The 26,883-nt window shown below is 40.9% G+C and overlaps 1 protein-coding gene across 4 annotated transcripts in view; it reads left to right on the top strand.

Annotated features, from left to right (window-relative positions):
• The first annotated feature begins 1,210 nt into the window (after positions 1–1,210).
• The window catches only part of CNOT6 (CCR4-NOT transcription complex subunit 6), a 30,323-nt gene continuing 4,650 nt past the window's right edge, over positions 1,211–26,883 (top strand). Inside the window, exons 1-12 of one of the 4 annotated variants that reach the window (XM_085532108.1) lie at positions 1,211–1,336; positions 15,282–15,395; positions 17,164–17,350; positions 18,852–18,906; positions 21,030–21,115; positions 21,530–21,619; positions 21,720–21,788; positions 22,910–23,067; positions 23,604–23,758; positions 24,425–24,579; positions 25,041–25,271; positions 26,530–26,732. In XM_085532108.1, the coding sequence (XP_085388234.1) occupies positions 21,755–21,788; positions 22,910–23,067; positions 23,604–23,758; positions 24,425–24,579; positions 25,041–25,271; positions 26,530–26,732 (936 nt within the window). In that variant the 5' untranslated portion in view covers positions 1,211–1,336; positions 15,282–15,395; positions 17,164–17,350; ... (2 more) ...; positions 21,530–21,619; positions 21,720–21,754. Of the gene's footprint in view, positions 1,337–15,281; positions 15,396–17,163; positions 17,351–18,851; positions 18,907–21,029; positions 21,116–21,529; positions 21,635–21,719; positions 21,789–22,909; positions 23,068–23,603; positions 23,759–24,424; positions 24,580–25,040; positions 25,272–26,529; positions 26,733–26,883 lie in introns of all 4 variants that reach the window. The other 3 variants (XM_085532107.1, XM_015875809.3, XM_015875808.2) reach the window with 3 other exon arrangements.

Below are 26,883 nucleotides of genomic sequence, written 5' to 3'. Positions count from 1 at the left end.
GCTGGCACTGAATGCAGAGTCCGCGCCGCATCCAGTGACCAAGCCAGCTCAGGTATCTGACACAACCACAGAGAGGTAGTTTGCTATCCGAGAACATCTCAGATATATGATAGGATAAGGCTGAACAGAAATCTGAAGTACAGCATGATTATTTCCCAAACCAAGTGCCAGAGGGCTAACTAAGCCTTCCTGACGAGGATGGGCTCACTTTTCAGAGCCCTGCTCACATAGGTTACTGCTGGTGTTCCTCAGAAGCACAGCCTGCTTCAGTGCCTTTCACATTCTTAGTAGAGAATGCCTCATTGCACACCAAAGAGAGTGCCATTCATTTCCAGCTATGTATCCATTTATACCAAGGCAAGTGAGGCTTCAACTCTTATTTAGCCTTCCCATTCCAGAAACAGAGTTGTGATCTGGGAATTCTTATAGCATAATAGAATCATAGACTATCCTGAGTTGAAGGGACCCACGAGGACCACTGAGCTCTGGCAGCTCAGGGCCATGCCCACCGCCCTGGGCAGCCTGTTCTGTGTCCATCGCAAGTTCTGGTGAAGGACATCTATCTTGAACCTCCCTTGAGGTTTTCTCTTTACCGTTCCTTTTGATGTGGAGATGCAGACTGGTTCAAATAACAAAAAACATAAAAGAAAAGTGAAGTTCCAGCAGATGGAAGCCGGTGGCCATGGCACAGTGAAGGATCTGGGGCAAGGATCTGCTTTATTATGGATACACGCGTGGAAAAGACGTGCCTTTTGCTAAACATGCGATCCATGCTTTGCCTGAGGTCACGTACTGCAGCTCTGCATCGCATTTATGTGGAATTTAAAGTTCTTTAAGAAGAAGACTTCCTTTAGGCTCCCTGGCCTCACACTGGGAACTGCTTTACCGCCATACACCGCTGTGGCAAGAAACACACGTCACTTTTATCCACTTTTCCGTCACCCCCCTTATCCTTCCCACCGGAGCTCCACAACACACGCCTCGGTTCTGAGGCCACGACAAACCCCGTCCGGGCCCATCAAGCGACCCCCGAACCAGGCGACCCCCGAACCAGGCGGCCCCCGAGCTCCGCTCAGCGCCCCCCTGCGGTCCGGCCTTGCGCAGCCGCGGAGCGGGGGCGGCCTTGGCGGGCGGGGCGGAGGGAGGAGGAGGAGAAGGGCCGGCCCGCCCGCAGCAGCCGCCAGAACCACCGCCGCCATGATGCTTGTTTGCTTTCAATGAGTGTGAGGAGGAGGCGGGGGGGAGCTGCTCTCCCGTCCGGCCCGCGGCAGGAAACAAAGAGCCAGGCAGGCGGCGGAGCGAGGGCGGCGGGGGGACGGGGATGCTGCAGCCACAGGTATCGGGGGCTCGGGGCGGGGCGGCCGAGGAGCCTCGCCTCGAGGGGGGGCTCGTGCTCAGGGGGACGGGGAGGGCGGGGAGCGGGGCTGCGGGGGTTAACGGGGGTGGGGGGTGCGGGGGGGGAGGGGAGCCGTGTTATTATGGCGAGCGGCGTAGGGTGGGGGGGATCCTCCGCTATGGGGGGAGCTGAGAGTTCGGTGAGAGGAGGGGGGGCTGTTTTGTTGTGTGTCGGGGCGAGCCGGGGGCGGCCGGGCCGGGCTCGGGGCTGCGGGCGGGGGCCGAGCTGGCAGCTGCTCGGCGAGAATCGGGCTGCGATCGTGTCGGAGGGCAATTAAGAGGAATTAGTGTAACGGCATCTGGAAGCTCCAAGTTCTTTATATATACGTATATATGTATTTATTTATTTTTTTTTCCCCCAACTGTTTAAAAATAATTAAACAAAAGGCAGAGAGGGAAATGACATCAATCTGATAATGGTCCAAAGCGCAATTTTCCAGCCATTTCGCTTCCTTTCCTTCCTCAACCCTCCGCTCGCCGACGGACGGCGCTGCCGGGGCGAGGCCTGTGGTGGCAGCGGGCGGCCCGCGGCCCTGCGAGCGGCCGGGCAGGGGGGGAGAGACAGAGAGCCAATCCGAGCGCTCGGAGCGTGATTGGCAGCGCCGGCGGCCAATGGGGGCGGGGGGAGGGCGGGGCTAGCGCTGACATGTTGGGCATGGGGGGGGCACACACCTGCGGGGGTAAACAGAGGGGAATTGGGACGGAGCTTCCATGGGTGAGTGGGGGGATGTGGAGCTGTGTGAGCACGCACGTGTGTGAGCTCGCAGCTTGTGTGAGCCCATGGAGCGCGGAGAAGTGGGTCAGCGGGGCCTGTGTGCCCGCAGGGAGCTTGTGGATCAGGGCTTTGTGGGGAGCTGTAAGCTGGGATCACAGGGGGCTTTAGGAAAGTCTGTGTCTGAGCATCTGTCTCCATCGTGGTGTGTGCACGGTGCAGCTCTACGACTTGTCTGTGAATATTAGAAACCCATATCGGCCGTGCTCATCGTTTTGTAGTGTGAGAGTACAGCCATAACAGATACAGTCAAACTGGTTTGTTGTTTTCCTTCTCCCCCTCCTCCACCCTCCTCTTCTTTTTAATGTCTAACTCTACAAGTGTGCAGAGACACAGCACTGGAACAGGCAGCCCAGAGAGGCCATGTTCTTCTATGACAGTATTCAAGACCCATCTGGATGCTTTCCTATGCAACCAACTGTAGGGAATCTATTAGCAGGGGATCTCCAGGGTCCCTTCCAACCCCAACATTAATAGTAACCCACGCTGTCATTCTGCAGGCAGCTATTTGCCTTGTAAGCAGTGTTGCAGATCTCCAGGATTTTCTCTTTGATTGTTTGTTTAATTGATAGTTTTCTAGGGTTTATTTTCTTAATCTAGCTTTCACCACAACAGGTAACAAATCAGAATTCAAGGGATTAAGGAATACCTGCAGTACATGTCTGGCTTGAATACAGAGATGTGCAAGTGTTGACTGGTAATTGTTTTGTATCTTGCATTTTTTTTTTCATTTTAGAGCAGGTCTCATAATTGGGAATTTATCAGCATTTCCACTGGGGTAATTTTACAGGATTATCCGCCCTCTGTTCTTCCTGCTGGTTCATCTGGACTCTGTGGAGTGTGCTGCTGGCCATGAAGCCTTCTGTGGGGGTTTATTCATGCTCTTACAGACATGGAGCCCTTCACATTTGGATTAACTCTTTACTCACTTTTCATCTGAATCGTGTGGATCAGTCTGTTTATAAAATGGACACTACCCTGCATCCCCTTTCTGTTTGCATTTTGGAGTTGAACTCTATGCAGACACAATGAGTTCAGGCTGTTTACTTTGCTTGAATTTTAGAGGAAGAACTGGAATTTAAAGATAGATGAGACTGTGATACTGCAGGGGCAGGAAAATGCTTTTGAAATTTTACATAAGAAGTCTTGAAAACACGTTACAAAAGGCCACAGATTGTGTGAGCATGGTGCTCATCAAGGTAAAAACCACTAAGATCAGGCAATGCTGGATATTAGGAAGTCTTATTCTTCTAAGTAAGTGCAGCGTTCATGATGGAAAACACTCTTTTTTAAAAGGAGTAGAATACTCCTAAGATAGAGCAAATAGAAAATGCTTTCCCAGCTCACCAACAAAAGCACCTATTCTTTAAAGCGTGGCAGTGTAAATAAAAGCAATCGTGTTAAACTACCACTAAACAGCTCAGTATTCTTGTTTGTAGTGCAGTGTGTTGTTATTTGGATTGCCACCGTGCCTGGGGGGCTGGGTGGTGAACCAGAATTCCCCATTCAAGTTGTGCAGCACCTGCTGCAACAGGCAGCCCTGCTGCAGAGGCTGCAGCCTCCTGCTTCTGTTTGCTAGCAGGCTGCAGAGGTCTAAAATTAGCCCCTTGTTTTGTCATGTTATTGTGTTTATGTTTGTATATGTAGAGCTTGTAACGTGCAGTCCCTGGCTCAAATGGGGCCACATGATGGGAAGGTTATATGCAGACTGAATGAAGGTTTATGAATGAAGGTTGTATGCAGGCTATAACGTTATGAATGAAATTGCCATTCAGTCTTTAGAATTGAAATATACAAGGCATGTCACTTAAAGGGTTTGAGGGTTTTTTTGATAGGAGAAATGTATGGCATTCAAATGTAATAGTGATGTATGATAGGCTTCAAAAAGCACCTTCTGCCTTAAAACCCCATGAGAAAGATCTCAACAGGTCCTGCCTCTGGAATTTAGTCCTAATTGCGTGATGCATATGTTGACCTTCGCTCCATTGCATACAAAGGCTTCATACATAAAGTAGCCCAACTGAGTCACTGCAGGGCATTACCTGTTTTGTATTCCCCCTTCAGTGCTGGAGCTTCACACTTGGAGGTGTGATTATTCTACAGTATCACGCCAGATTACTAACTTTGTATTAAGCCACATAATTTATGTTCCAATGTTGAAATCAGTTTGTAGGAACCCATTCAACAGCTTGGCATAAGCTTGGGGACCTGCACTCACGTTGTCTGCATTGAAGTGATTTCTGCAGGTGGAGCCTTCAAGAATACAAATGCTTAGGCAGGTCCCATAGAAAAAGCAGTTAAAATGCTTAACGTGTCCTGTTGAGCTACTAATTACACTTCCAAGATGGTGCTTATTTAAAAAAAAAATTGGCAACAACCCAATTTTCTCTATTGTAAGAGTGCAACAGAAATCCTTTTTTTAATGCCTCAGAGGGCTCTTTTTAGCAAAGGAATGGAGGAGGGCCTAGGAGCTGAAAATGTGTGCATAGTTGGTTACCTAGAAATAAAATGCTTGCTAGGATTTTGGTTTGTGCTGTACTGGAGCTCTGCAGGAAGAGGGGTTTTTGTTTTTCTTGAAGCTGGGAAACATTAGATATTTTATTGAGGCTGCTGCATAGATGTGATTGTAGCCATGGTGTTCTGCTGGTTCTCGTGTGTGTCTTAGTTTTGTTCCTGATCTGCAAGCTTTACTCTGCAAGTTAAGCAGCTTCCTACTTTAGGCCCATCTGAGGGCTGTGGCTGTGTCTAGAATGTGCCACACCAATGGGAACATTAGTTTGTGTTGTTAGGGGACTGAAGGAATAACAATATACTGCATATTACAGGTTACCTGTGTGGCTTTACTGCTTGTTCTGTGGTGCATTAAGAGTGAAGCACGGATCACACAGGTTAAATGGAGCTCCACAAAAGCATCACCCTGTTTAGGTCAGTTTGCAGGTCGGGGGTCAGAAAATGGCCTGTGCTTCGCAGCCAGATCCTCCCACGTGGAACTCACTGCAATGACATCTGCAAGGATAGGAAGGCTTGAAACTGAACTAAAGCAAAGCTGGGTTTGTACCCATACAGCCTGATCCGTATCACTTGTTATAATGTGAGCCTGTACCATAAGTGACCAAATAATGAAACACACTGAAATGTTTTCTGCTGAACTTCCACCATTAATACTTTTTAATCTGCTTTTAAAGAGTTTTAACAGTTGTCCACCCATCAGAAGAGCTTTGCCTGACAAAGCAAAAGTACTATGGACTCAAGGAGAGAAATTTTAGTGCTGCCTTAATCAGAGCCTGTCTGTACATAGATGAGTATTCTCAGGGACAAGAGCGTTGGAATAAGTGATCTGTGAAGTGATTAAAACTAAAAAGGAATCTTTGCTAATGGACATCTTAAGAGATGTAAGTATGGAGATGAGAGAGCTGGACAGGCCTTTCCCACATGGAGCAGCCCAGGTGCCTTCTGCTACTACTGCTGTTCAAGTAGGGAGCAAGAAATCAGCTGAAGACAATTCTCCAGTGACAGAACTGAGAATACTGCTCTGGTTGGTCATTGCAAGCTGCATCAGTGCAACCATCTCTGAAACAGCACTGGAAACCAACCAGTGGCGTGACTGATACAGTGGGGTTTTTTTTAAACCACTGCCATCCTCTTAGCTGGGTATCACTGCTGCTCCAGCACAGCCGAGTGGGGGCACAAAGGGGGTCAGGAAAGAAATCTCCAGTGGGTTTTGTTGCATGACTGAGGGGTTGTGAAACAACATCTGCAGGCTTGTTGGTCTAAATTGAAGCAAAGACAATTTGTGAATAGTTTGGCTGTTGCTATCAGGATGTGGCTAGATGGGAGAGGAAGAGCTGTAGAAGTGAGTTTGGTAATGTGCTGTACTAGAGTTCAGTTCAGCTCTAGTATTTACAAGCATGTAAATGTCTTCCTAAAAATACTTTCTAGATAAAACATTTCGGAACTTGACACTGAGATCTGTTGTCCTTCAGATATAAAGCAGGAAGGCTGGAAATGAGCTAATGTCCAAATCTCATTTAAAATAATTAGGTTGTCTTTGACTCCAAGTTCTACTGCAAGGCTAAGAGAATAATGTGGGTAAAAACAGGAAGCCAGCATGCACAAAGCAGCAGAGACGTGGAAATTATTCTGCAGTTGTATGAAAGAAAACATGGTAAGGAGCCTTATGGTATACAGGGCAGTATTTGAAATAGCATACAAACATGGACAAGGATAAATTATGCCATACTTCAAATTAAAATAGTTTTTCGGATGATGGAGAATTATGAAATAGGATCATCTGGACACAGTGGGTGGAATAAGGATTTGAATTTGTGAACATCTTGGTAAGACCATTCTCCAGCCACCTACAGAAGGCAGGTGAGGTCAGTCTTTGGAGCCTTGGTCTTAGCACTGTTTGCATTTCTTTAAACTCAAAGCACAAGGCTTCAAGATGGAACTCTTCCATTTAAAGTTGATGCCTTACATTCCATCTTGCTTGTACAGTATATAATATGCAATTAAAATAAATTATTAAAGTAATTAGTAAACCCGACTGGTCTTTTAATGTATTGGCATTTCAGAATGCACTAAAATAGAAGATAAAACAGTCGGAACGTTGCCTAGCATTCATTAGCCAGCCAAAGTGTTTCTGGGGATACCAGTTCAAGGTTGGGCTTTGCTTAGCAATTTAGTTTTGCACTAATGTTTGTTTTGTATACAGCAGCCTTCTACTATAGGCATCATTATTTTTAATTGCTGATAATTAAGAACTATTCTAATCGTCTGGACTCTGTGCTACACTGAGAATGTTTAGAAGTAGTATTTCTAATCATTAGATGTTTTGCATGCTCAGGAGCGGGAATTTGAGTTATCAAAATCCAGCTGAAATGTTATCAAGTTATCAGACTAAAAGATAGAGCAATCAAGGACCTCTGGGCTGAAACATGCCCTTCATACTCTGACCATGATACAGTTCTCTTTTGAGGCTAAACTGATCTTTATAGCAACCGAACATGGAAGTGAGAGCTGCTGTGTCGCACTACTGAACCTATAGTAAATTTTGTCACTCCCCTGAGGCTTTGAGGGTTACATGTACTACTCCATTAGAATACTGTGCTTCAGGTTGCCTGTCTACTGAGAAATCATAATTGCCAATGGAGTGCAGGGGTGGCAGGGCTGGGCAGGGGAGTTGTGGGGCTGTAGAACAGCAGCCTTGCTGCCCCTGCCGTGCACCTCAGCAACAAGCAGCTCATATTCCTATAAATGCAGAGTGAAGGAGGACAAAGAAACCTTTATTACATTTTAAGTACCTGAAGGTTAAAATTTAATAACGTGTTCATTTAAAAAAATATGAATTGACTTATTTTTAGACTTAATGAAACAGAGCCTGAACTAGTTAGGTGCTATAGCTCTGTGGTCTGATCAGGCCTTCAGGACTGGAAAATAGCAAACATCCTGCAACTGTGTGACTCAGCTGATAGAAACCAAGATGCTTTGGTTTTTCCCCCCTTCCTTTTACAAAAACAAAATTCTGTATTACAGATACTCACTCAAGCAGCAGATATTGACTTAATCATTAGTTTATACTTAACATAACATAGTTCTGATGCATGCTCACATACCTTCATGGTTCCTTACTGTTTTGTATTGGCAGCCAGGTAAAACTCTGGTTTTGGAGCTCTTCAAAATATGATGAGGCAGCAGTACTTCCCTGATGGAGCCATTAAATGTTAATTGCTAACAGCCCTTAAAGTGTCATCCTACTGAGTGAAGAAGCGCATGAAATAACAGAATCACAGAATAGCCTGGGTTGGAAGAGACCTGAAGGATTGTGAATCTCCAACCCCCCTCCACAGGCAGGGCCACCAACCTTCCCATTTAATACCAAACCAGGCTGTCCAGGGCCCCATCCAACTTGGCCTTGAACACATCCAATTAGCATTGTGTTGGGTTTCCCCCCTTTCTTAATTTAGATTATTCCAGCATTAAGCCATCAGTGGGTTAAAGGAGTCTTTGACATTTTCCCCACACATTAGTGATGAATCTCGTGGCAGTGGGGCAGCGTTCCAGGACTCACAATATGCTGCTCCCCTGTGCAAGCAGTGCTAACGTGCCATCCCTCCCCACTCCAGGGAGAAGAAAATGTGAATCCCAGGGTGAACAATTTTCATTACTGTTTAGCAAGGTCCCTAATCTGTGATCTTTTTCCCTAGTTTTATATTTTCAGTGCTATATGCTTAAAAAACACTAATCAAATAATCTTCTTCTATAAAATGTCAAGAATGCTTACTCTGTTCAACAAATACATGTTTACACAGACTTTTCTCCTCCCAGTATGCAAGTCTTACATAAATATTAAGTGTTCTCAGAGCTCTTTTATGTATATTTCAATAGAGCAATCATATTCACTCTTAGTATTAAATGTAAGGTTGCATTGCAATAGATAGGCAAGTCCTCAAACTCCTGAATATTCAACGTGAAAACATTTGTGGTGTTCTGAGGGGCTTCAGTCTGTTTTCCTCCTCATTGGAGGAAACATTTCTGCACTTTGGTTTATCTGTTTGCATAGTTATGCATTGTAGCAAGATAGAACCAGCAGCAGCATGACATAGCAGGGTGTAAATTAGCTTCGTGTTCCCGTGTGAAGCTGTGAGTGGCTGGGAGATCCAGAGATGAACCACACTGAAGCTTTTTTTTTTAACATAATGTATCCGAATAAAACAAAAATCAGACTGGTATGAAGTTTCAAATGAGTTATAGGCATAGCAAGAATTAAAGAACTAAATGCCTTTCTCTGTACAGGTTTTATGGGGAGCACATGCAGGTATGTTTGTGTCCCAAATTTTAAATGAGAATTTAGGTAAAGTACATTGAATTTACCTCATGTGTCACTTGAGGTCCAGTTGGGTTACACTGTGTATATTTGCTTCTTTTCCTCACTACTTTTTGCCTGCAACTACTTTTTCCATTATTTTTCAGGATTAAGACCATCAACTAGTTTGTTGTCTGTACATGGTATGGACTGAGGGTAAATCCAGGTATTGCCTCAACTCATCCATTCAGGTGTGTGAGAAGTTCTGCCATAGACCTGCTCAAGCTCCTGTTGTTTTCTGCAGGGAAACAGCGGTTGCACCTCATCATCCCAGCCAGGGCAGCAGCCCTATGCATGGGGCTCTTGCTTCATTCAGCCTGTACTTAAGGCTGAAAAGTAGTTCAATTCTCATAGAAATCATCACTTAGTAAGTAAAACGCCAACACTGAAGGGAACATGAAAGCAATAAACTTAACTCTCTTTGAGCAACCACTTCTGTAATGAACAGTTAGTGCTCCATGGGAAATGCAGAAAATGGGTGTACGTGAAAGAACAAGTTTAGTAAATTTTAAGTTTTATAGTGAACATAGGAATACAGTATTATAAAATCAGCTTAAACTTCCCCCCTCCCTAAGAGGAGCATCTTTCAGGTGCATTTCTGTTATTCTTTCTCTTCGAAGAGTATCACTAATCTGAGTTCTAATCAGTAGCTTCTCTGCTTCCTAATAAAGCTCAATAGAAGAGATTCACCCTTTATACACAGGCTAACATTTTTTTGACTATACATGAGGACTACTATAGTTTTGTTATCTAAAAAGCACTGTACTTTGACTTCATGTAGGATTTTAGACTTTGTTCAGTGTTACTATTTAACTAATGCCTTGATGATGGCAGTTGGAAGCAAGATTTTGCTTCCTGCTGGGCAAGAGGAGATTTTAGGCAGGTATGACCAGTGAAACAGTCACATTGTTGTCTGGATTTCAGTCCATTAAAGAACTGTGCTGCAAATACACACTTAAATTACTACTATAATGAAGGATATTGACTCCCCCAAGTGCATTTCTTCTTACTCCCACCCAACCTTTTGGCCAGTTTACATCTCTTACCCAGCTCATCTCGTTAACAGAGGAAGAATCAGCGTTGATGCAAGAGTGGAGGGGAAACAGAGTCCTGAGGAGGGAGGAACTGCAGGAAGACCAGCTTAGTTCTGCTTAGCGTGATGTGAAACCACAATGCAAACAGTTGAGTGTGAGGAGAATCCCAAATTAACTTTGAGTTCAAGGCTTATCAGGCAGCACCAGAATCACTTATTTGTGGGGAAAAACCTGGTTTTTGAATATAGCTTCAGATTACATGGAGAAGTGTCAAGGTTAGAGGCACAAAGTTACAAAGGACTGATCTGGTGTGAATATCCAGTGTTGGAGAGGGGGAAAAAGAAGGCTTCACAGGTTATAATCATCTTATTAGATCTTTGATCCACTGACTAGGTTATACTATATATACTATATAGTAAACATTGTTTTAGTACTGCAGATTGCAGCCTCTCCTACTGCTTTCAACAGAGCAGAAGTATCCTGGCAGCCAGTCAGTGTGTGCTTATTATACAAGAAAAACACACTTCATTTATCTGCTTGCTTCCAGCCAGTTTTACTTTGTTTACTTCTCCTTTCCAGAAGTTTTCTGATCTATATCACTTTTAGTGTTCTCAAGTAATGGGGGAAAAGAAGCGAGAAGTCCTCAGCACATCAGAAAGTTTCAGAAGCTGATTCCTGCTGCTCAAGCCTTGTGCATTGGTACATCTAAGGGTCCTTATGTATTTGTAAGTAGACTTTGCAGAGGCTCCTTCATAGATTCTACAGTAGTTCTTCCAGAATAACGGATGGAGTCAGAGGAAGTATCTAAATACTAACTTACACTGCTTTCATTGCTTCAGTGTTTCATGTAAAGCTTCAGAATAAAAGTTTCCTTCACCTGCTTTAATATATGATATGGAAGAAATTAGTACTTCTAGGAAATGTTTTATGGGGAACTTAATAGTTGAAGGATGGATGGTAGACTTGGCTTACAGGAGTTGCCTAATGTATTTAGCTTTGAAATAAAGTTTATTTATCTGTAGGTTTTTCAGACATAAATCTGTAGGTTTTTGTTCTCTCTTTTAAGAGGAAAAGCTTACTTTGGTTAAGTCCTGCTCCCCTGCCATTTTCTGATTGCATAAAACTAGCAAAAGGGAAGGATAGAAGGAAGAAAAAGTCATCCTCTTTCCAAATTTGTCACTCCAAGTGGTTCCCCCACACTGTCACCTCTCCAGTTCAGAGGCATTATTTAATAATACCTTCTAGAGTTGTTTGGATCGTTAGCTGCCTTGTAACCCAACTTCCGCCTTTTATTTTGCTTAAACTTAAGAGACTTACTGCACCATAGGGCTGCTTCTTGTGCTGTGGCCTTTCCTCATCCTTATGTGGAAAGCACCATAGCAGAAATGACTTGACCCTTAGGCAGCTCTCTTTATAGGCCATTAACTTCCTCTAAGCCTATACTCCCAACAGCACTGGTGCTTTAGCTACAAATGCTCTTCAACAGCAGAGCAGCACCTGCTTAATGGAGCAGCACTCACACAGCTGCTGGTGATCACACCTTCTCTTTTCCAGGACAGCTCTCTAGAACAGCTAACCTGGTTCTTAATCACCTGACTTCACTCATTGCTTTAACCTGGAGAATTGGGCAGCAATTGGCACAGGTGCAACTCAGCCCTGTGGTAATTTGCTTTGTCTCTAGTGATCCTGAGAGATGCCCAGATCAGCACTCCATCATCCATTTGTTGCATTAGTCATCACTGTCAGCTCTCCTAACGGTTTGGCCTCCCTTGACTTGGCAATCTTCAGTATTTTTCTTCCCTTTGTGTCTCTTTTTGCTCTCTTTCTCTCAGAGCCATTCATGCAAACAAAGGCATAAAGTTGTGTCTGCATTGAAGATTCTCCATCTGATTTCCTGCGTCACATCCTTTTTGCTCTTGACATCACCAGCCTGGTTTAGCTCAGCTCCTGTGAGGTTAGGAGTCCTAATTCTGCATTGGGATTGAGTGACCGGGGTAGGAGTGGGCAGCTGTCCTTGTCATCAGCTCTCAAGCAATTTTGTTTCAGCTTTTAAATGTAGTTCTAACAAGCCGGTACAAGATAGTAAACAATTTAATTTGCATTTAAACATAATCACACGCCCTCACATTTAATTTTGGTTGTGTGGAATGCATTCTGTTATCTGTGTCCTATCTTTGTTGATAAACTGTTTCTCCCTTACCAACTAAGTGGTGTGTGTAACAGCTGAGTATTCAGCGATGCTTTCCCCAGTCTGTGCTGGTGCAACTGAAAATTACAGATGGTGTAAACTCTTATGAAAATGAGATGTAAATGATGGCTGTGTTAAGTTAATTATTAGAGCAGCCCTTATCAAAGGCTTTGAGGTTGTCCAGCACCGTTTTATGCCTCTTAAAATTGCTTTAGTCTGACAAAACCATATCCCTTCATCTGACATTTACCTCAGCAGGTTCTAAATTTGGAATGGGGGAGGTGGAGAAAGGAGAGGAGACGGTGATTTGTAGAAAGCAGTGATTTATCCATCTACTCCCTGCTGGGAAGTTTTGAAATTTAGTTCAAGGCATCCCATTTGTGTTCTGTGGTGGCCAACATGACCCACATTTAGTCTGGCTGTCAGGGCGTGGGAGATCTTCAGCTCTACCTGATGAATGAAGATGCACAAAGATCTGCTGGGGTGACTTCCCACGTCGGTGCTGTTCCTTGCAGCCAGGACTGCTCCTTGAGCAAAGCTGCCCTGTCTGCACTCGCTGCTTTTTCTGCTATCGAGTGATCCTAGGCTTAGTCTTTGCAGTTTGAAATGCAGCAGTGAGAAAGGGAAGTCCATCGAAGAGGAATGCTGAGAAGGGTCAGATGGTGACACTGGCAGACTGGCAGGACGGGCACACTGATATTCTCCATTAAAACCTTCAGTTGTTAAATCTCATCAGTTGTGTTACCGTGCATGAACAAAACCCACTGGAAAAGTATGTCATCCTCCTTTGGTAGCAGGGAGCCATGTAGCGCTGGTACCAGCAAGTCTGTTAATTAGTGCGTGTGATTGACTGTGCTCTGGGGAGTATTCGCATTTCCGTACTGAATGAGATTTCTGTCTCTAGTACTACCTGCTTTCGTTTTTAGAAAGTGGAGCACATTTATTAAGTGCAGGAGCTGCAGGAAGAGAATGTATCAGATGAGTGAGGGAGGGGAACGCTCCCTGGAAGAGCACAGCAGCAGTGCTCTGTGTGGGGATGGCATTTGTGAACATGTGCTTGTTTGTAGCAGGCTCAGAGGAGATGCTGTATGTATTGTTTTGCCATTTATGATTACACTCGTTAGATAGCTACTAGAAGGTTAAAATATGTTTTCACCTTTCTGGTGATTTTCAATTGAGTTTTACCTTTTTTAATGAACTTAGTCTAAAGAAGAAGGTGTAGCACTTAATGATTTTTAGCATCCCCAGAACTCAGGTATGGCCATTCTGCAAGGAACCCATCCCAGCTGTTATTTATAATCTCAGCACTTTACCCAGAATTCACTTCTTAAAGAGGAATTTCTTTTTCCTGGGTGGAGCTGATTCTGACCAGTAGTGAGAAAGGGAAGAGGTGTGAATCAGTACAAGAGTTACTGCGTTACAGTAAGCACTTGGGGCTGGATGACTTTGTTTTAATAAAGTCACATAATTATCTGTCTTCTGTTTTTTAATGTGTTAAATAATTTTTATTAAATGAATGGTAAGTAGGTCTGGTCAATGGCCTTGTGAGGGTTATTAGTTGTTAATGTTCCAGTGGAGTGCAGTGCTTTTCTGATATACTCAAGTTTGCCCAGGGCTGCAGGAAAACTTGATAGAAAGCTTCGCTAGGTGTGATAGCTGGGTGTTGTTGGGGTGTCAGCAGCATTTCTTTGCATTGCTGTTACGTGTTTTGCTCTAGGAATTGCATTGCATTGCTTGAAATGTATTTGTAAATTTGTTTTGAGCTGCTGTTGTTTAACTTAGTTATTGCACACACATCACTTCTATGGTTTATGGCTCGTGCTTCTCAGTGTGGATGTTTCCACTTAAGATGGGGAACTTTGCCATAAAAGCTCTTACGTATGCATAGAACTCTAAGCTAGTGTTTATTTGTGGTAAAAATGATGTATATTGGAAGTTCTTTGTAACCTTAAAACATGCAACTAATGGGTCAATTCATGCAGTATTTATATAAATCAAGGTATGTTTAAGCCATTTTCCCTTTTCTACTGACTGAATCCCAAATACTGTTTTCTTGAGGTGGAGAGGAGACAGCAATGCCACCTTCTCATTCCTTCTCTGTGCACAGAGCTGGTACTGCTCTGCTGCCATACAGGAATGCTGGTGGGAGGGCTCTGCCTAGAAGAACCTTTAGCAGTTCTCTTCCACTGTCTACACTGGGCTGCAGTAATAAAGAAGCACTGAACAGAAACGTTTCTGAATTTCTTATCAGGAACGATGAGGAAGAGAGTGAGGGAAGTTAAGGTCAGTTAGATGCTTAACGGTAAAACTTAAGAAACTGATCTGAATCTCTATGTTAGAAATGATGTTTTTAGACTCAGAAGAGTAGGCTGAGGATTGGATTAGAGTGCTGTTGTTCTGCAGACTTGAAGAATTGAGGATCCTTTTAGAAATATTCTTTTCTTGGTTGCTGAATTTGTGTTGTGAGTTGAGGGCTGCAGTAAGCCTGGAAGTGATGGGTAGACAAGAATAGTAACAAGTGTTTTCAGTAGTTTATATGAGGGGGAACGTGGTGGTATTCATCAATTTCTGAAGTCTTGTTGTTAAGGAATTTGGATGTGGTTATTATTCTAAGCAGCTTTCTGACCAGCAAGGAGAACAGAAAGCCCAAAAGTCTGAAAGTTTCTTTGTCAAGTTGTGGTTGCTGGAGGTTCTGCTTCTGTAGGCCAAAGGTGAAGGAGACTGCGGTATGATGGGATGTCTGCAGAGCAATACAGGGGTGTACTTGTGAAAGGTGTCAGGACAGGATGTTTGTATTGCATTACAGACATAATTAAATTATTGGGGGCTGAGGTTGGATTTTTATCTTATACCATTGGATCTGAGCTCCTCTAAGAGAGCAGGCTTTTACACTTAGAAATGGATGTAGATTACCTTTAAATATTTGGATTGAATATCCAGTACAATATTTAGCTGTAGAATGGAAATTACCTTTTAAAGAATTCTCAGTATAAAATGTCATAATCCTTTGTGATTTTGTATCGACAGGAATGCCCAAGGAAAAGTACGATCCACCTGATCCACGGAGGATGTACACAATTATGTCCTCAGAGGAAGCAGCCAATGGAAAGAAATCACACTGGGCAGAGTTGGAAATAAGTGGTGAGAAACCGGTTAATGATCCTCAGTTAAGATTTCAGTGTATTTTAAAAGCAACCTGCACAGTACAAACTGGAACGAGAAGCATAGGGAGTATGAAACAGCTGTAGGAAAGAAATTTTAAGCTCCATGTATTATATTCGGTGGTTGACTGGAAGAAGCAATAACAAACTGAGGTTTTACGCTGAAATTCTGATTAAATAAGGAATTTCTTTAAAAGATTGGTATTTCTAAATGGCTGTTCAATAGATAAATGTATAGAAAGCAAATAGACTTCTAACTGTGAAGTCTTTCCTTCCAGATCACTGAATCTTTGTCATCTTTCAAGTGCCGCATGCCTGTACATGTGAATTACAGTACTTACTCAAAGGTTACAGGTGCAGAAACCTAGTTAAGTGCTGCTTCAAGAAGCATTAATTTAGGCTTGGATATCCACTTGGACATCTGCTACTTATGCATAGGAAATGCATTAAGTAATAGCTCTTTCCTTTCATGCTTTGTGATCTCACTATAGACTGATTCCAGCCAAGAGAAATGTAGGTGGTGAAGGGAATATATAAATCCTTCCTGCTCGAAAGGTTTCTTTGATCGTAGTCACCTGTTTGCATTTAGAGGGTAGGAGAGAGGGAGGAGTTGTTAATGCAGCTTTAAGAAACGCAGAGAAATCCTGATTTGTACTTAAAAACGTTTCAGAAAAATTCTTAATGAGCTTTACAGGAGAATGAGCCCTTGAAGGAATTGTTTGCATTTGCCTTGCAGAGTAAAATGTGGCAGTGCCTTTGTTCCATTGATGATCACAGTGTCTTTTCCTTGCGGTCATCTGCTACAGAAAGCCACAAATGCTTTAATTGCTTTTATTGAAATCTCCGAGCTCTTTGCTGCGGGCTTTTGTGTGCAAGTAGCTCCCTGACAAGTACACCTGTATTAAACATTTTGTTACCAGGGACAGCCTTCCAGATACAAATGTATCAGTGTAGCTTTTCCCAGGCACTAAATGTGAGTTGTTTCCTTAAATAGTGTTCTTCATAATAAAAGGAATTATTATGTGTTTGCGTTGGGGTATTTATTAATGATGCTGTTTTTAACATTGAGGTTTTTTAAGGCTTTCAAGCTTTTTTAACCTTAGAGAAACTGATGGTGGTGCTCTTCCTTCAATGCTGTTGGCACAGTTGAGTGACTCTTGTAAATGAAAAGAGTGCTCCTCCTGTGGGGAAAAAAGTCTTGGAGAGAAGAAATGTTTTGAGACCTTCTGATTATACCTCACATTGTTTGTGTGCTGTGATGTTACAGCCTTGATTCTGTAACAGAAATCCATGTTTCCATCTTTCAGTTTATACAAAAAATACACCTTTTAAAAAAATCTCTGTCAGTGATGTATTCAGCTTTCAGCTGAATGCCAGATGGAAATCCGTGTTCTCAACCAGGCATTTTGGTCACCCCGAATATAGTACTTCTGTCTGTTCCTGGCTGGCTGGATGCCACGGAACAAAGATTTTTGGTTTGAAAGTAGGGGAAAATTGAAGAGCCATCTTATACCCCAAACATGAACAGTAATTGAGGAAATGTTTCTTAAACATCTGTTAACTGTTGGGGGGACGGTCAGTAAATAGGTCTGTTGTTTTGTATGGATCTTGAGAAAAGACCAAAGCTCAGAACTTAAGTCTATGTTGTTTTTTCCCAGTCTCGCATATGGTAGTGCTTAATTCTTTGAATCTATAAGATACATTGATTTTAATTTTTGAATTTTTCTTTCTTTACCGTCCTTCCACAGGGAAAGTGAGAAGCTTAAGTTCATCGTTGTGGACACTGACCCATTTGACAGCTTTGCATCTCAGTGACAATTCCTTATCCCGTATTCCTTCAGACATTGCCAAGCTTCATAATCTGGTGTATCTGGACCTGTCCTCTAATAAAATCCGCAGTTTACCAGCAGAGCTCGGAAACATGGTGTCACTCAGGTATGTGGGTTTATAACAGGAGTTAAAGTTGCTTAGCTGTTATCTTTGTACAAACAGCTTGGGTTTGGCATAATAGTGATGTTCTAGTAAATGTAAGCATAAATAAATTCCCTCTTCCTTATTTTTTTTTCACTTGTTCTCCTGTTCTGATGTATGACATCATGTATATGTAATGAGCTCTAGAAATGCTCAGTTTGACAGCACTCACCCATTTTATGTCTTTCCAAGTCAGGTTTCCTCTCCTATGCGTCTCTTCCCAAACTCTTTTACAAATCTTTCTGGAGTTAACTAAGAAATACTAATACGCAGAAAATTGCCTTTAGCTCATTGCAATGTAGGAAAAAGGTCCGATTAAACATCAACGGTTGTATTAACTACTGTTTTTTCTATTTATTCATTATTCCTAATAATATTTGTTCTTATTCTCTAGGTTTAATAACTAATGCAACTTTTCTAATGTCGTCTCTTTCCCAACTTTGCTGTAATTTAACTGCATTCCTGTATATTAAGGAGGAAAAAAATATTTACCATATGCAACTTTTTCACTGAATTTTACAATGTTTAGCTCCTCAGAGTATTCATGGAATGACGCCTCCTTTTGGAAGTGAAACATGAGTAGTAATGAGTGTTTGTGTTATAGTTAAAACTGCAACATTTCATTTTGTTTGCAGAACACTGTTATGTAAACACATAAATGACATATAAAGGTAAATATCTACAAGCAATATTCTTCTGCCCTTGACCAGAGGAAAAAAGAAAAAAGCTTTATTGTTAGGTTTATTACCAGCAACTGACTTCATTACTTTTAATTTTGTAGATGTTTATGGTCAGCTCAGAAATCCCTGAATCTAAAAGTAACTGGAATTTTATTGGAAGTAAGGAAGAAGAAAAAGGAGTAATGGTCCTCCAGCAGAGCTTTAATGAAACTGAAGGCCAAGCAAGTTTCTACATAGAAATATTAGTCAGTGGATTTTATTCTACTTTAGCAAAGATGAAATTAGAACTAAAAGCTCAAATTCCAAAGTAGTTCACATCTCAATCTATGATAAGTGTCTTCTCTCCTTTATCTGTTCCTCAGATATTGTAAGCTAGCAATCCTAAATTTACTGATGCATTCTCAAATTCATTCTCAAATTCTTTATACTTCATCAGCATCATTTTATTTCCATCAGTCTTTTTCTTTCCTTCTATAGTGTTGCTATTAAGTTAATGCACATTGCCTGAAGTTAGCTTACCCTTGCATAGTCATCAGTAGTGTCAAAAGATACAGTGCCATCTTCACAATGCTTTCCCAATTTATTCTGATTCTCTGGAGTTTCAGCTCTGCCAAGTCCCAGACCTCTCTTCAGTAGAGAATGATAAAGCTAGTGAGTGTGAAATGTGTAGCTAAGGCCTAGGATCAAACTAGTGTTCTATTTGTGACAAAAACATAGCACTGAAATCCAGGTCTCTAGACACGAAGAACTAGTGCATTAATCCACTGCGCTCTCTCTGTCCTCAGTAATTGCAGCTGATCCATGATTTCTTTTCACTGTGGTGAAAGTGAAGAAAAATCCGTAAGTGCATCCTGTGTGATAGTGCTCTGCAGGTCTCAGCTGTGCTGTAGTTTTATGTTTCAGGCTGGCTCTTACTGCAGATGCTTCCCATAGATTCTGGGGAGTTGATCAAACTAACGGTAATTCAGCACGGGGCATTGCTAATATCCTGAGCCACAGAAATAATTTGCACTCTCACATTTTAGCATTGGTAACAGGTCTTATAACTCCCACATCTAGAGAACTGTGTTTGGGCTGTATGGCAGAGCTCAGCCAGGGCTCGTGGCATCTCCCTTTTTACTGCAGGTGCCTGAAGGAAGAGGGGTCAGGGGGAGCAGTAAGTTGTCTGATCTTTGAGGAAAGAGGAGAAGTAACTGTAACATGCAATCTCAGAAAGCTCAGATCTGAAACAGATTCTCTTGATACACTTGAAAGAACTAGTGGAATTTGCTGTGATTGTCCCTTCTGTACAGGAGGGTTCCATGCAAGCATAGATCGTTAGAGAAACAAATTCTTTCATCCAGGTGAGGAGTGGTAATGATACCTCCTTGTCTGCCATTCTTCCTTCTTGCTCATTTTCCACTAGAAGATGTAGAAGAGCTATTATTATTATTTATTATTAAAATACTTTTTTTTGTAATTTATATATAATCTAATTTTTGTTTATTTTTATTTTTTTAGACTTTAGTAGTGCTTTGAAAAGCTGCTGCAGGAAAAAATGTCTTCCTAAGGAATAAATTAGGACCCTTGTAATGTCAAATGTAATGTTATCCCTAAAAAATAGCACCTATTTCAATGTTAAATGTTTATGAAGTGCAGAGAACTGTTGGGAATGTTGATGTTTTCACTTTTTTTTTTTCTTTGAAATAATATCACAATTATTATTATTATTTTTTTAACCTGCTGTGTGTCTTGTTCATACTTAGAAACCCACAGTGACACAGTGGGCTGTTTCTGAGTTAGGCTGTTTTCAACTGTAGGATTTTCATATTAAAAAGAAAGCACGCAAAAATAACTACAGACCAGGTGGCTCGGTGTGTTACAGCCTGTCAGTCAGCCGAGTACTGGCTTGCCATTTCTAGTTAACCGGCTGATTACAAACAGCCTTTATCTCCCCCTTCATCTTCCACTGCTCCACACCTCAGAGTATTGGTGAAACAAACCCCTCGATCTTTAGCACCCTTTCTAATCTGCGCTGAAACCGAGTGAGTTCACTGAAGTCACTGCTGGGGAAGGACCAGGTAGAACTGACTATTACAAGGCTGGAAGAAGAGATGTTTCTTTTTCAAATGCAACCTCATAGAAATCTGAAGGAAGCAAATTAACACTGGAAATTGTGAGCAAAGTCTTCAATTCAGCTTGGGTTGTTTTTAAGAAATTGGAAAGCTTGCTAAGAAGTCTGTTTTTCTCTGCCTGATTGATTGGAATGTTAGAACGCCAGACACAAATTCTGTTCTTGTGCTTGTTCTGCAATTTTGGAAACAAAAAAAAAAAGGTGTATTTTGTGTTGTGAAAACAAACAGTGTTGGTGAGAGACACAACTCGTTTTTTGTGTGCCTGGACATGCGTACACAGCAGATCAATATGCACTTTGCTTGTGTGACAAAAGCAAGCAGCTTATATGGAGAGAATGGATTACCTGGGAGGCATGCACACTGCTTCTTGTATGTTATCAAAAGACCTTAACCACAAAGAACTGTAACTGCACTAATACAGTAATGTCCTAGCTCTCATATTACTACCATGGTCCTGAATTTTTTGCTTACTTGTTTTCTGGGATATAATTACCAGCTGAGCTGTTTCACGGCCTGGTTTGTCAGAGCTGTTACTGCTTAATCACTGGTAGTTACTAAATGCTTTAGTAATTGTTAATGTTTATGATATTTCTGACTTGTTAAGATGAACTCGCCAATCACCTGCTTTCCTCCTTACTTCAGTATGGTACCCGTTCTTGTCTGTGCCTGTGTGAGTACAGCAGAATTTCCCTACTGCCATTCAGTGTTCAAGTTTGTTTCTTTTTATTTTTTCTTCCTATGTTGTGGTTTGTTAGTATATTGTTTCTCTTTTAGTAACTTGTACTATAGGCTGCTGAAGACAAACCCAGGTCTGTTTTCAGCCCTATATGATTGTCGCTCTGTCTACAGGGAACTACATTTAAATAACAACCTGTTACGAGTTTTACCTTTTGAGCTGGGAAAACTGTTCCAGTTACAGACTTTGGGTCTGAAAGGTATTACTACTTTTTCTTGGTATCTGTGCTTTGTTTAATGATGTCTCTCCTGCGATGTAGGGGCTGTAGACTGCTAATTCATGAATGTTACTGAGTAGCAATCCCAGATGTAGCTGCTTAATTTGCTTTTATAAACATTGCTTAGTAATTGTTAAAGAGAGGAACAAGAGTCACTTGGGTGAAGTCCTCCAAGTGTAGAGAAGCTTCTCTCTTTCTGCAGAGCGAGAAGCTTTCTGTTGCTTGCACAGGAATCAGATGTGGTGCTTGTTTTGTGGGATTGAATACCTGACATTTGAAGCTTGTTAGATAGTAGATTTAATATCTTTTATCAGCGATGCTGGCTTTTAACACTGATAAGTAACTTCATACTGGTTCTGTATACTTCATTCAGCGTTTCTGTAAATGTGTTTGCAGGAAATCCACTCACGCAGGACATTCTGAACCTTTATCAGGAACCAGACGGGACGCGAAGGCTACTGAACTATTTGCTTGATAATTTGGCAGGTACTGCAAAAAGAAGTAAGTGATCATTCTTAAAAGATTTATTCCTGCTGTGTAAGATAAATGTGATTATCACTTTTGTCTCTTTAAAATATTTCCATAGTTTCAACAGAACAGCCACCTCCAAGGTCTTGGATTATGTTACAAGAACCAGACCGTACCAGGCCAACAGGTACTGTAGTGCTTCAAGAAAGCTTTATTCATTTTATATCAAATGTTGATCTCTGTTATCTGCTACTAAAATCTTAATGATGTTTCAATTAACCAGTCATCTGCCCAGTGCTGATAGACAGTTGTAGTAGCCCTGTCCCATCTAGAACCTCTGCTTCAGACTCTAAGTTCCTTTTAATTAGCATACTCTTCACAGAAACAGAAGTGACTGTCCAAAGTGAGTCAGTTAGTTGAATTGTAACAGGCTTAACTGAGCATTTGTCAAAGAATAAAAAATTGAAGACCATGATCTTAATTCCTCAGAAAGGTAAAGATTTTTCTTTCAAGTTCCCTGTGTGTCATCTGACTCCACGCTTTCTTGTTGTTTGATCTCAGGCTCTGTTCAATTGTTTACTAATTTCTTCTGCATGAGTTGTTTAAAATAAAGCCTTTTCTGTTTATTACCATGCAACTTTTTCTGTTTAACTAAACCAAATATCCGTGCTGTTTGGTTACCTGCAATCTTGCCCCAGGCTGTCTCATTATATATCCCTCCTGTTCCAAATTAATGCTGAGAAGTAGGTTTCTCTTTCCTTTACTTGTAAACTGTAAGGTTTTTGAGATGGGGGGAAAAAAATTGTGATTTTATTTTACCTATATTTGTATTTTGTGGGAAGGATTCCTTGCCCTAAGTGTGAATCTGTGAAATTATGTGGATCTGTTTCAGCTGGTGGTACAAATTAGGATAGCTAATGAACTTATCCTAAGGTATGTAAAGTTCTCAAATAGATTATTTAAAATCAGTTTGAAACTTCTTGTTCAAGGCTTTCCCCAGTTATGCACTACTTAATGTGAAGTATATTTTTCAGCTCTATATTGCATTAACCATATAAAGAGTTCTTTTGATTTTTGGTTTCTGTGTACATGTTAGTAAATGGCTGCCAGAAATCCCAACCTGGAGGTAATTTGTCCTCCTGGAAGGACTGAAAGATGCTTTTATAGCATAGGTGCAGGTGCTGTGTTTTGGTTGAAGCAAATGAAGCATGGATTCATAAGTCCACAGAAGACAAAGGAGAAGAAGATAATTGTATGTTTTTTTGTTGTTACTATAATCAGTATGTAAGTGACGTTATTGTTCTGCAGCCTTGTTCTCTGTCATGTGTTACAACGTGCTGTGTGATAAATACGCTACCCGGCAGTTGTATGGCTACTGTCCATCTTGGGCATTGAACTGGGAGTACAGAAAAAAAGCCATTATGCAGGAAATCCTGAGCTGCAATGCTGACATCATAAGTCTTCAGGTAAAAGATATACTGTTATTTCTTTTCCTCTTCCAATTCTCACGTGTTGGTTTCTCTGTATTAAATATATTTGCTGTAACTGGTATGTTTTTCAAAACCCTCTGAAAACAAACAAAGAAAAAAAAATAGTGGTGTTCAGAGCAATATTTGCTGCTTGACATCAAAAGAATGCTTTTCAGCCCACACAGTTGGGATGTGAACCAGCAGCTGCTGATCAAAGAAATGTATGTGGGGGTGTCTGTGTGTGTGCATGTGAGGGTATAATTGACACATTTTCAAATATAAGGCTTAGGATAATCATAACTCTGGGGATTACAGAAGTTCATTTATATTTTCTTCTTAAAACACGAATATTGCTCTCAAATTTGTATTCTCCAGTGTACTTAATTCTTAGGAGTTGTATGTTTTTTTTTGTTTGTTTCTTTTTCCTTAATTCTAATTTGAAACTGATTTACACTTCTGAAGAGTCTAAATAATATCAGTCTTGTGTGGTTTGGTAATAGTAATTCACTGTGTGCTGTGTTCTGACTTTATAGGAGGTTGAAACTGAGCAGTACTACAGTTTTTTCCTGGTAGAACTGAAAGAACGTGGCTATAATGGATTCTTCAGTCCAAAATCTAGAGCTAGGACAATGTCCGAACAGGAAAGAAAACATGTTGATGGTTGTGCAATATTTTTCAAAACAGAGAAGTAAGTGATTTGGTTTATTAAGCTTTCCATTGCCTCTTGTTCTTTTCTACACGATTTCTTGGGTCATTCAAAAGTCAAAATAGTTTGCCACCGCTCACCCTTTCTTGTAGCTGTTTGGTTTTAACAAGTCAAGAGTTCAGTAAATTATGCTTCAAATGCTGTCATTACACATTAAAGATGTTTGCGTTTTAATTTTTATTTAAAAAAATATATTAAATATCTCAAAAATGAATTCTCAAAAAAGAAATCTCAAAGGCTGAATTCAGACTACAAGTGGCGGTCATGGCTTTCCTTCTGTCCTTCTCCTTCGATTCCTTTTGTGTACACAGCGATGCCACAAGCAATTATCTAGTTGCTATTAAACTAGCAAGTTTGGACTAGAATCTTATGCAGAATGAAAATGAAGCACTCTTTCAGTAGTTGCTCCTTCTTTTTAAAAAATAAATGTTTTCATTAAAATCAGCTTAATATCTTTAAACAAACAAAGAAACAACTAGGAAAACAGTATCCTTTTGATTTCAGCAAATGATTTTTATGAAATTATAGGATGGGCTGAGACTTTCTCACTGTAAATGTGTTTGAGCTTAATTAAGAGGTGAATTTGTCTGTAACATTTCCTTTGGTGGCTGTCTACTGAAGGAAGTGTATACGATGTTCCTCTTTCAGATTTACTTTGGTTCAGAAACATACTGTTGAGTTCAATCAACTGGCTATGGCAAACTCAGAAGGCTCAGAAGCTATGCTGAACAGAGTTATGACAAAAGATAACATTGGAGTTGCTGTGTTATTAGAACTGCGAAAAGAACTGATAGAAATGTCATGTAAGTGCTGTTTAATATTTGATTGTGCTGTATTTTATCAATGGAAACAAACCAACCCTATCATTGTTTAAGCCATACATCTTTTCCTTAGACATACAGTGTTCAAACTTATATTCACCCATTAAATCCAGTTTCCTTTTTACTGCAACTTTATGCTGGAAAAAAAACAAACAATGAAAGCACTGCAGTTTGAGGGATTCTGCTTGGAGATGTGTAAAGGTATCAGAGAACGAGTTGATATTGGATTATTCCTAATGCTTAGAATTGACTAAAGCACTGAGCACTTAGTAGTTACAAGAGGAGTTGTGTAGCCCTCTTAAGATAAATGTTAGTAATCCTTTCCAAACAGCTGGTATTTTTTTCCCACCCTCAAACGTCTTGTTTAAAATCAAACACAGGTAAAGATGATGGTATTTTCTGTTGCTGGCTGTGCAAGGTAAATATTTAATTTTAAATTTTAGCTGGAAAGCCGCATCTTGGGATGGAAAAGCAGCTCGTTCTTGTTGCTAATGCACATATGCATTGGGACCCAGACTATTCTGATGTGAAGCTGGTTCAGACTATGATGTTCCTATCTGAGGTAAAGAACATTATTGATAAAGCTTCTCGTAGTCTCAAGCCTGGTGTTGCAGGGGAACTTGGAACCATTCCACTCGTATTGTGCGCCGATCTCAATTCTCTGCCAGACTCTGGTAAGAGCACTATTCCTGTTGTTATTCTTTTATCAGACTATTTCAAGTGTGTAGCAATCCAAATGTCTCAATTTTTAAAGGGATTTTTAACCCAGGGAATATATTGTTTGATATTGCAAGCTCTGAAAAAGTGCAAAGAGAATAAAAAGATGGAACTGCTTCTTTCATGAGTGACTTTTATTGCCTGCATAGTACTATAGCTCTACTTTTGTTTTTCAGAGTCATTTTGATTGTTGTCCTAAAATATAGGAATGGGAAAGAAGAAAATGTCTTCCAGAGTAACTGTCAGTGTTACTATGTTGCTGATGACTGGATTATTTTTTATGATTGCTTTTAAGTGTGAAAATATCTGTTCTCTTCAAAGTTGCAACCATACAATCATTTTCTGCTGCTCAAATGTTTTAGGACTTCTAAAACTCAGTCCATCTCCTGTGAGAAAAGGATTCTTCAGAGCTCTTTAACAACGTGTAGATTTCTTTGTAGCAAACTTTATAGACTTTAAGAAAACAGCAGATTCAGTGAACCCTTTCTTGACTATTTCTCAGGTACCCAATCTGAGTAGTGAATTTGAGGACCACCCTTTCTAATTGTTGATTACTACATGCTGTTATCTCCATCCCTAGTCCACCTTCCATCTGGCCTCTACTTGGCAGCATCTTAGCCATTCCTATCAACCCTAACCTGATGCTATTGCCTAGCAGTGCTGGCAAAGGGATTCTCTGTGATGCCAAGAGGGCAGGTATTGGTGGCGCTTACTGCAGTGGGCAGTTTGTGTCTGATTGTGCCTTCAGAACACTTGGTCATTTCCTTTACCTTCCTGAACCCTAACACAGATTAAGAGGCACAAGTATAATTTTTTTTTTATCCAGGCAGAAATCTGTTCTGCTTCGTAGCCTTTTGGCTTTCTGGAGTCATTTTAGCCAAGCGGGGTTGAAAGCTGAGATTTGTGTATGAAGATGCCTACCAAGCACCTATGGAATTTTACTTCCATCTCTTTTATTTTACCCAGCCCTCTCAAGACAGTCTATTCTATTTACTTTACTATTTATTTTCTAATCAATGAATCTGTCTTTGTTCTAGGTGGCATTTGCTCTTGACACACATAGACACTGTCTCACAGTATCTCTTTAAGATCAACTGCTGAGTATATTGTGTGTACTTCTATAAAGCAGAAAATTGCACATATGGCTCCAAGTAATCCATGCACAGTTGCTGAATGCTTGTTAATACCTAATTGTGTATGTGCCTCTCCTAATAGGTGTTGTTGAATACTTGAGCACTGGCGGAGTGGAAACAAACCACAAAGATTTTAAGGAACTGAGATACAATGAAAGTCTTACTAACTTCAGCTGTAATGGGAAAAATGGAACAACAAATGGAAGAATTACACATGGTTTCAAGTTGAAGAGTGCCTATGAGAATGGTCTAATGCCTTATACAAATTACACATTTGACTTCAAGGTAAGGACTTTACTGTTGCTTTGGAAAAAAAAATTCCATCTTTTAAGTTTTATTAGTGGAAATGCAGTTAGTTAATTGTTGAACAAGGAGGTTAATGTTTAGGTAAGTTCATCAAGTTCATTTAAAACAATCAAAGCATTTAGCAAATAGA

Source organism: Coturnix japonica, unplaced genomic scaffold (genome assembly GCF_054131305.1).
Source record: "Coturnix japonica strain WE unplaced genomic scaffold, WE-NBRP24 Scf048, whole genome shotgun sequence".
Classification (NCBI taxonomy): Eukaryota; Metazoa; Chordata; class Aves; order Galliformes; family Phasianidae; genus Coturnix; species Coturnix japonica.
Note: the sequence above shows the minus strand (reverse complement) of the source record. Positions and strands in the feature narration are given on the sequence as shown.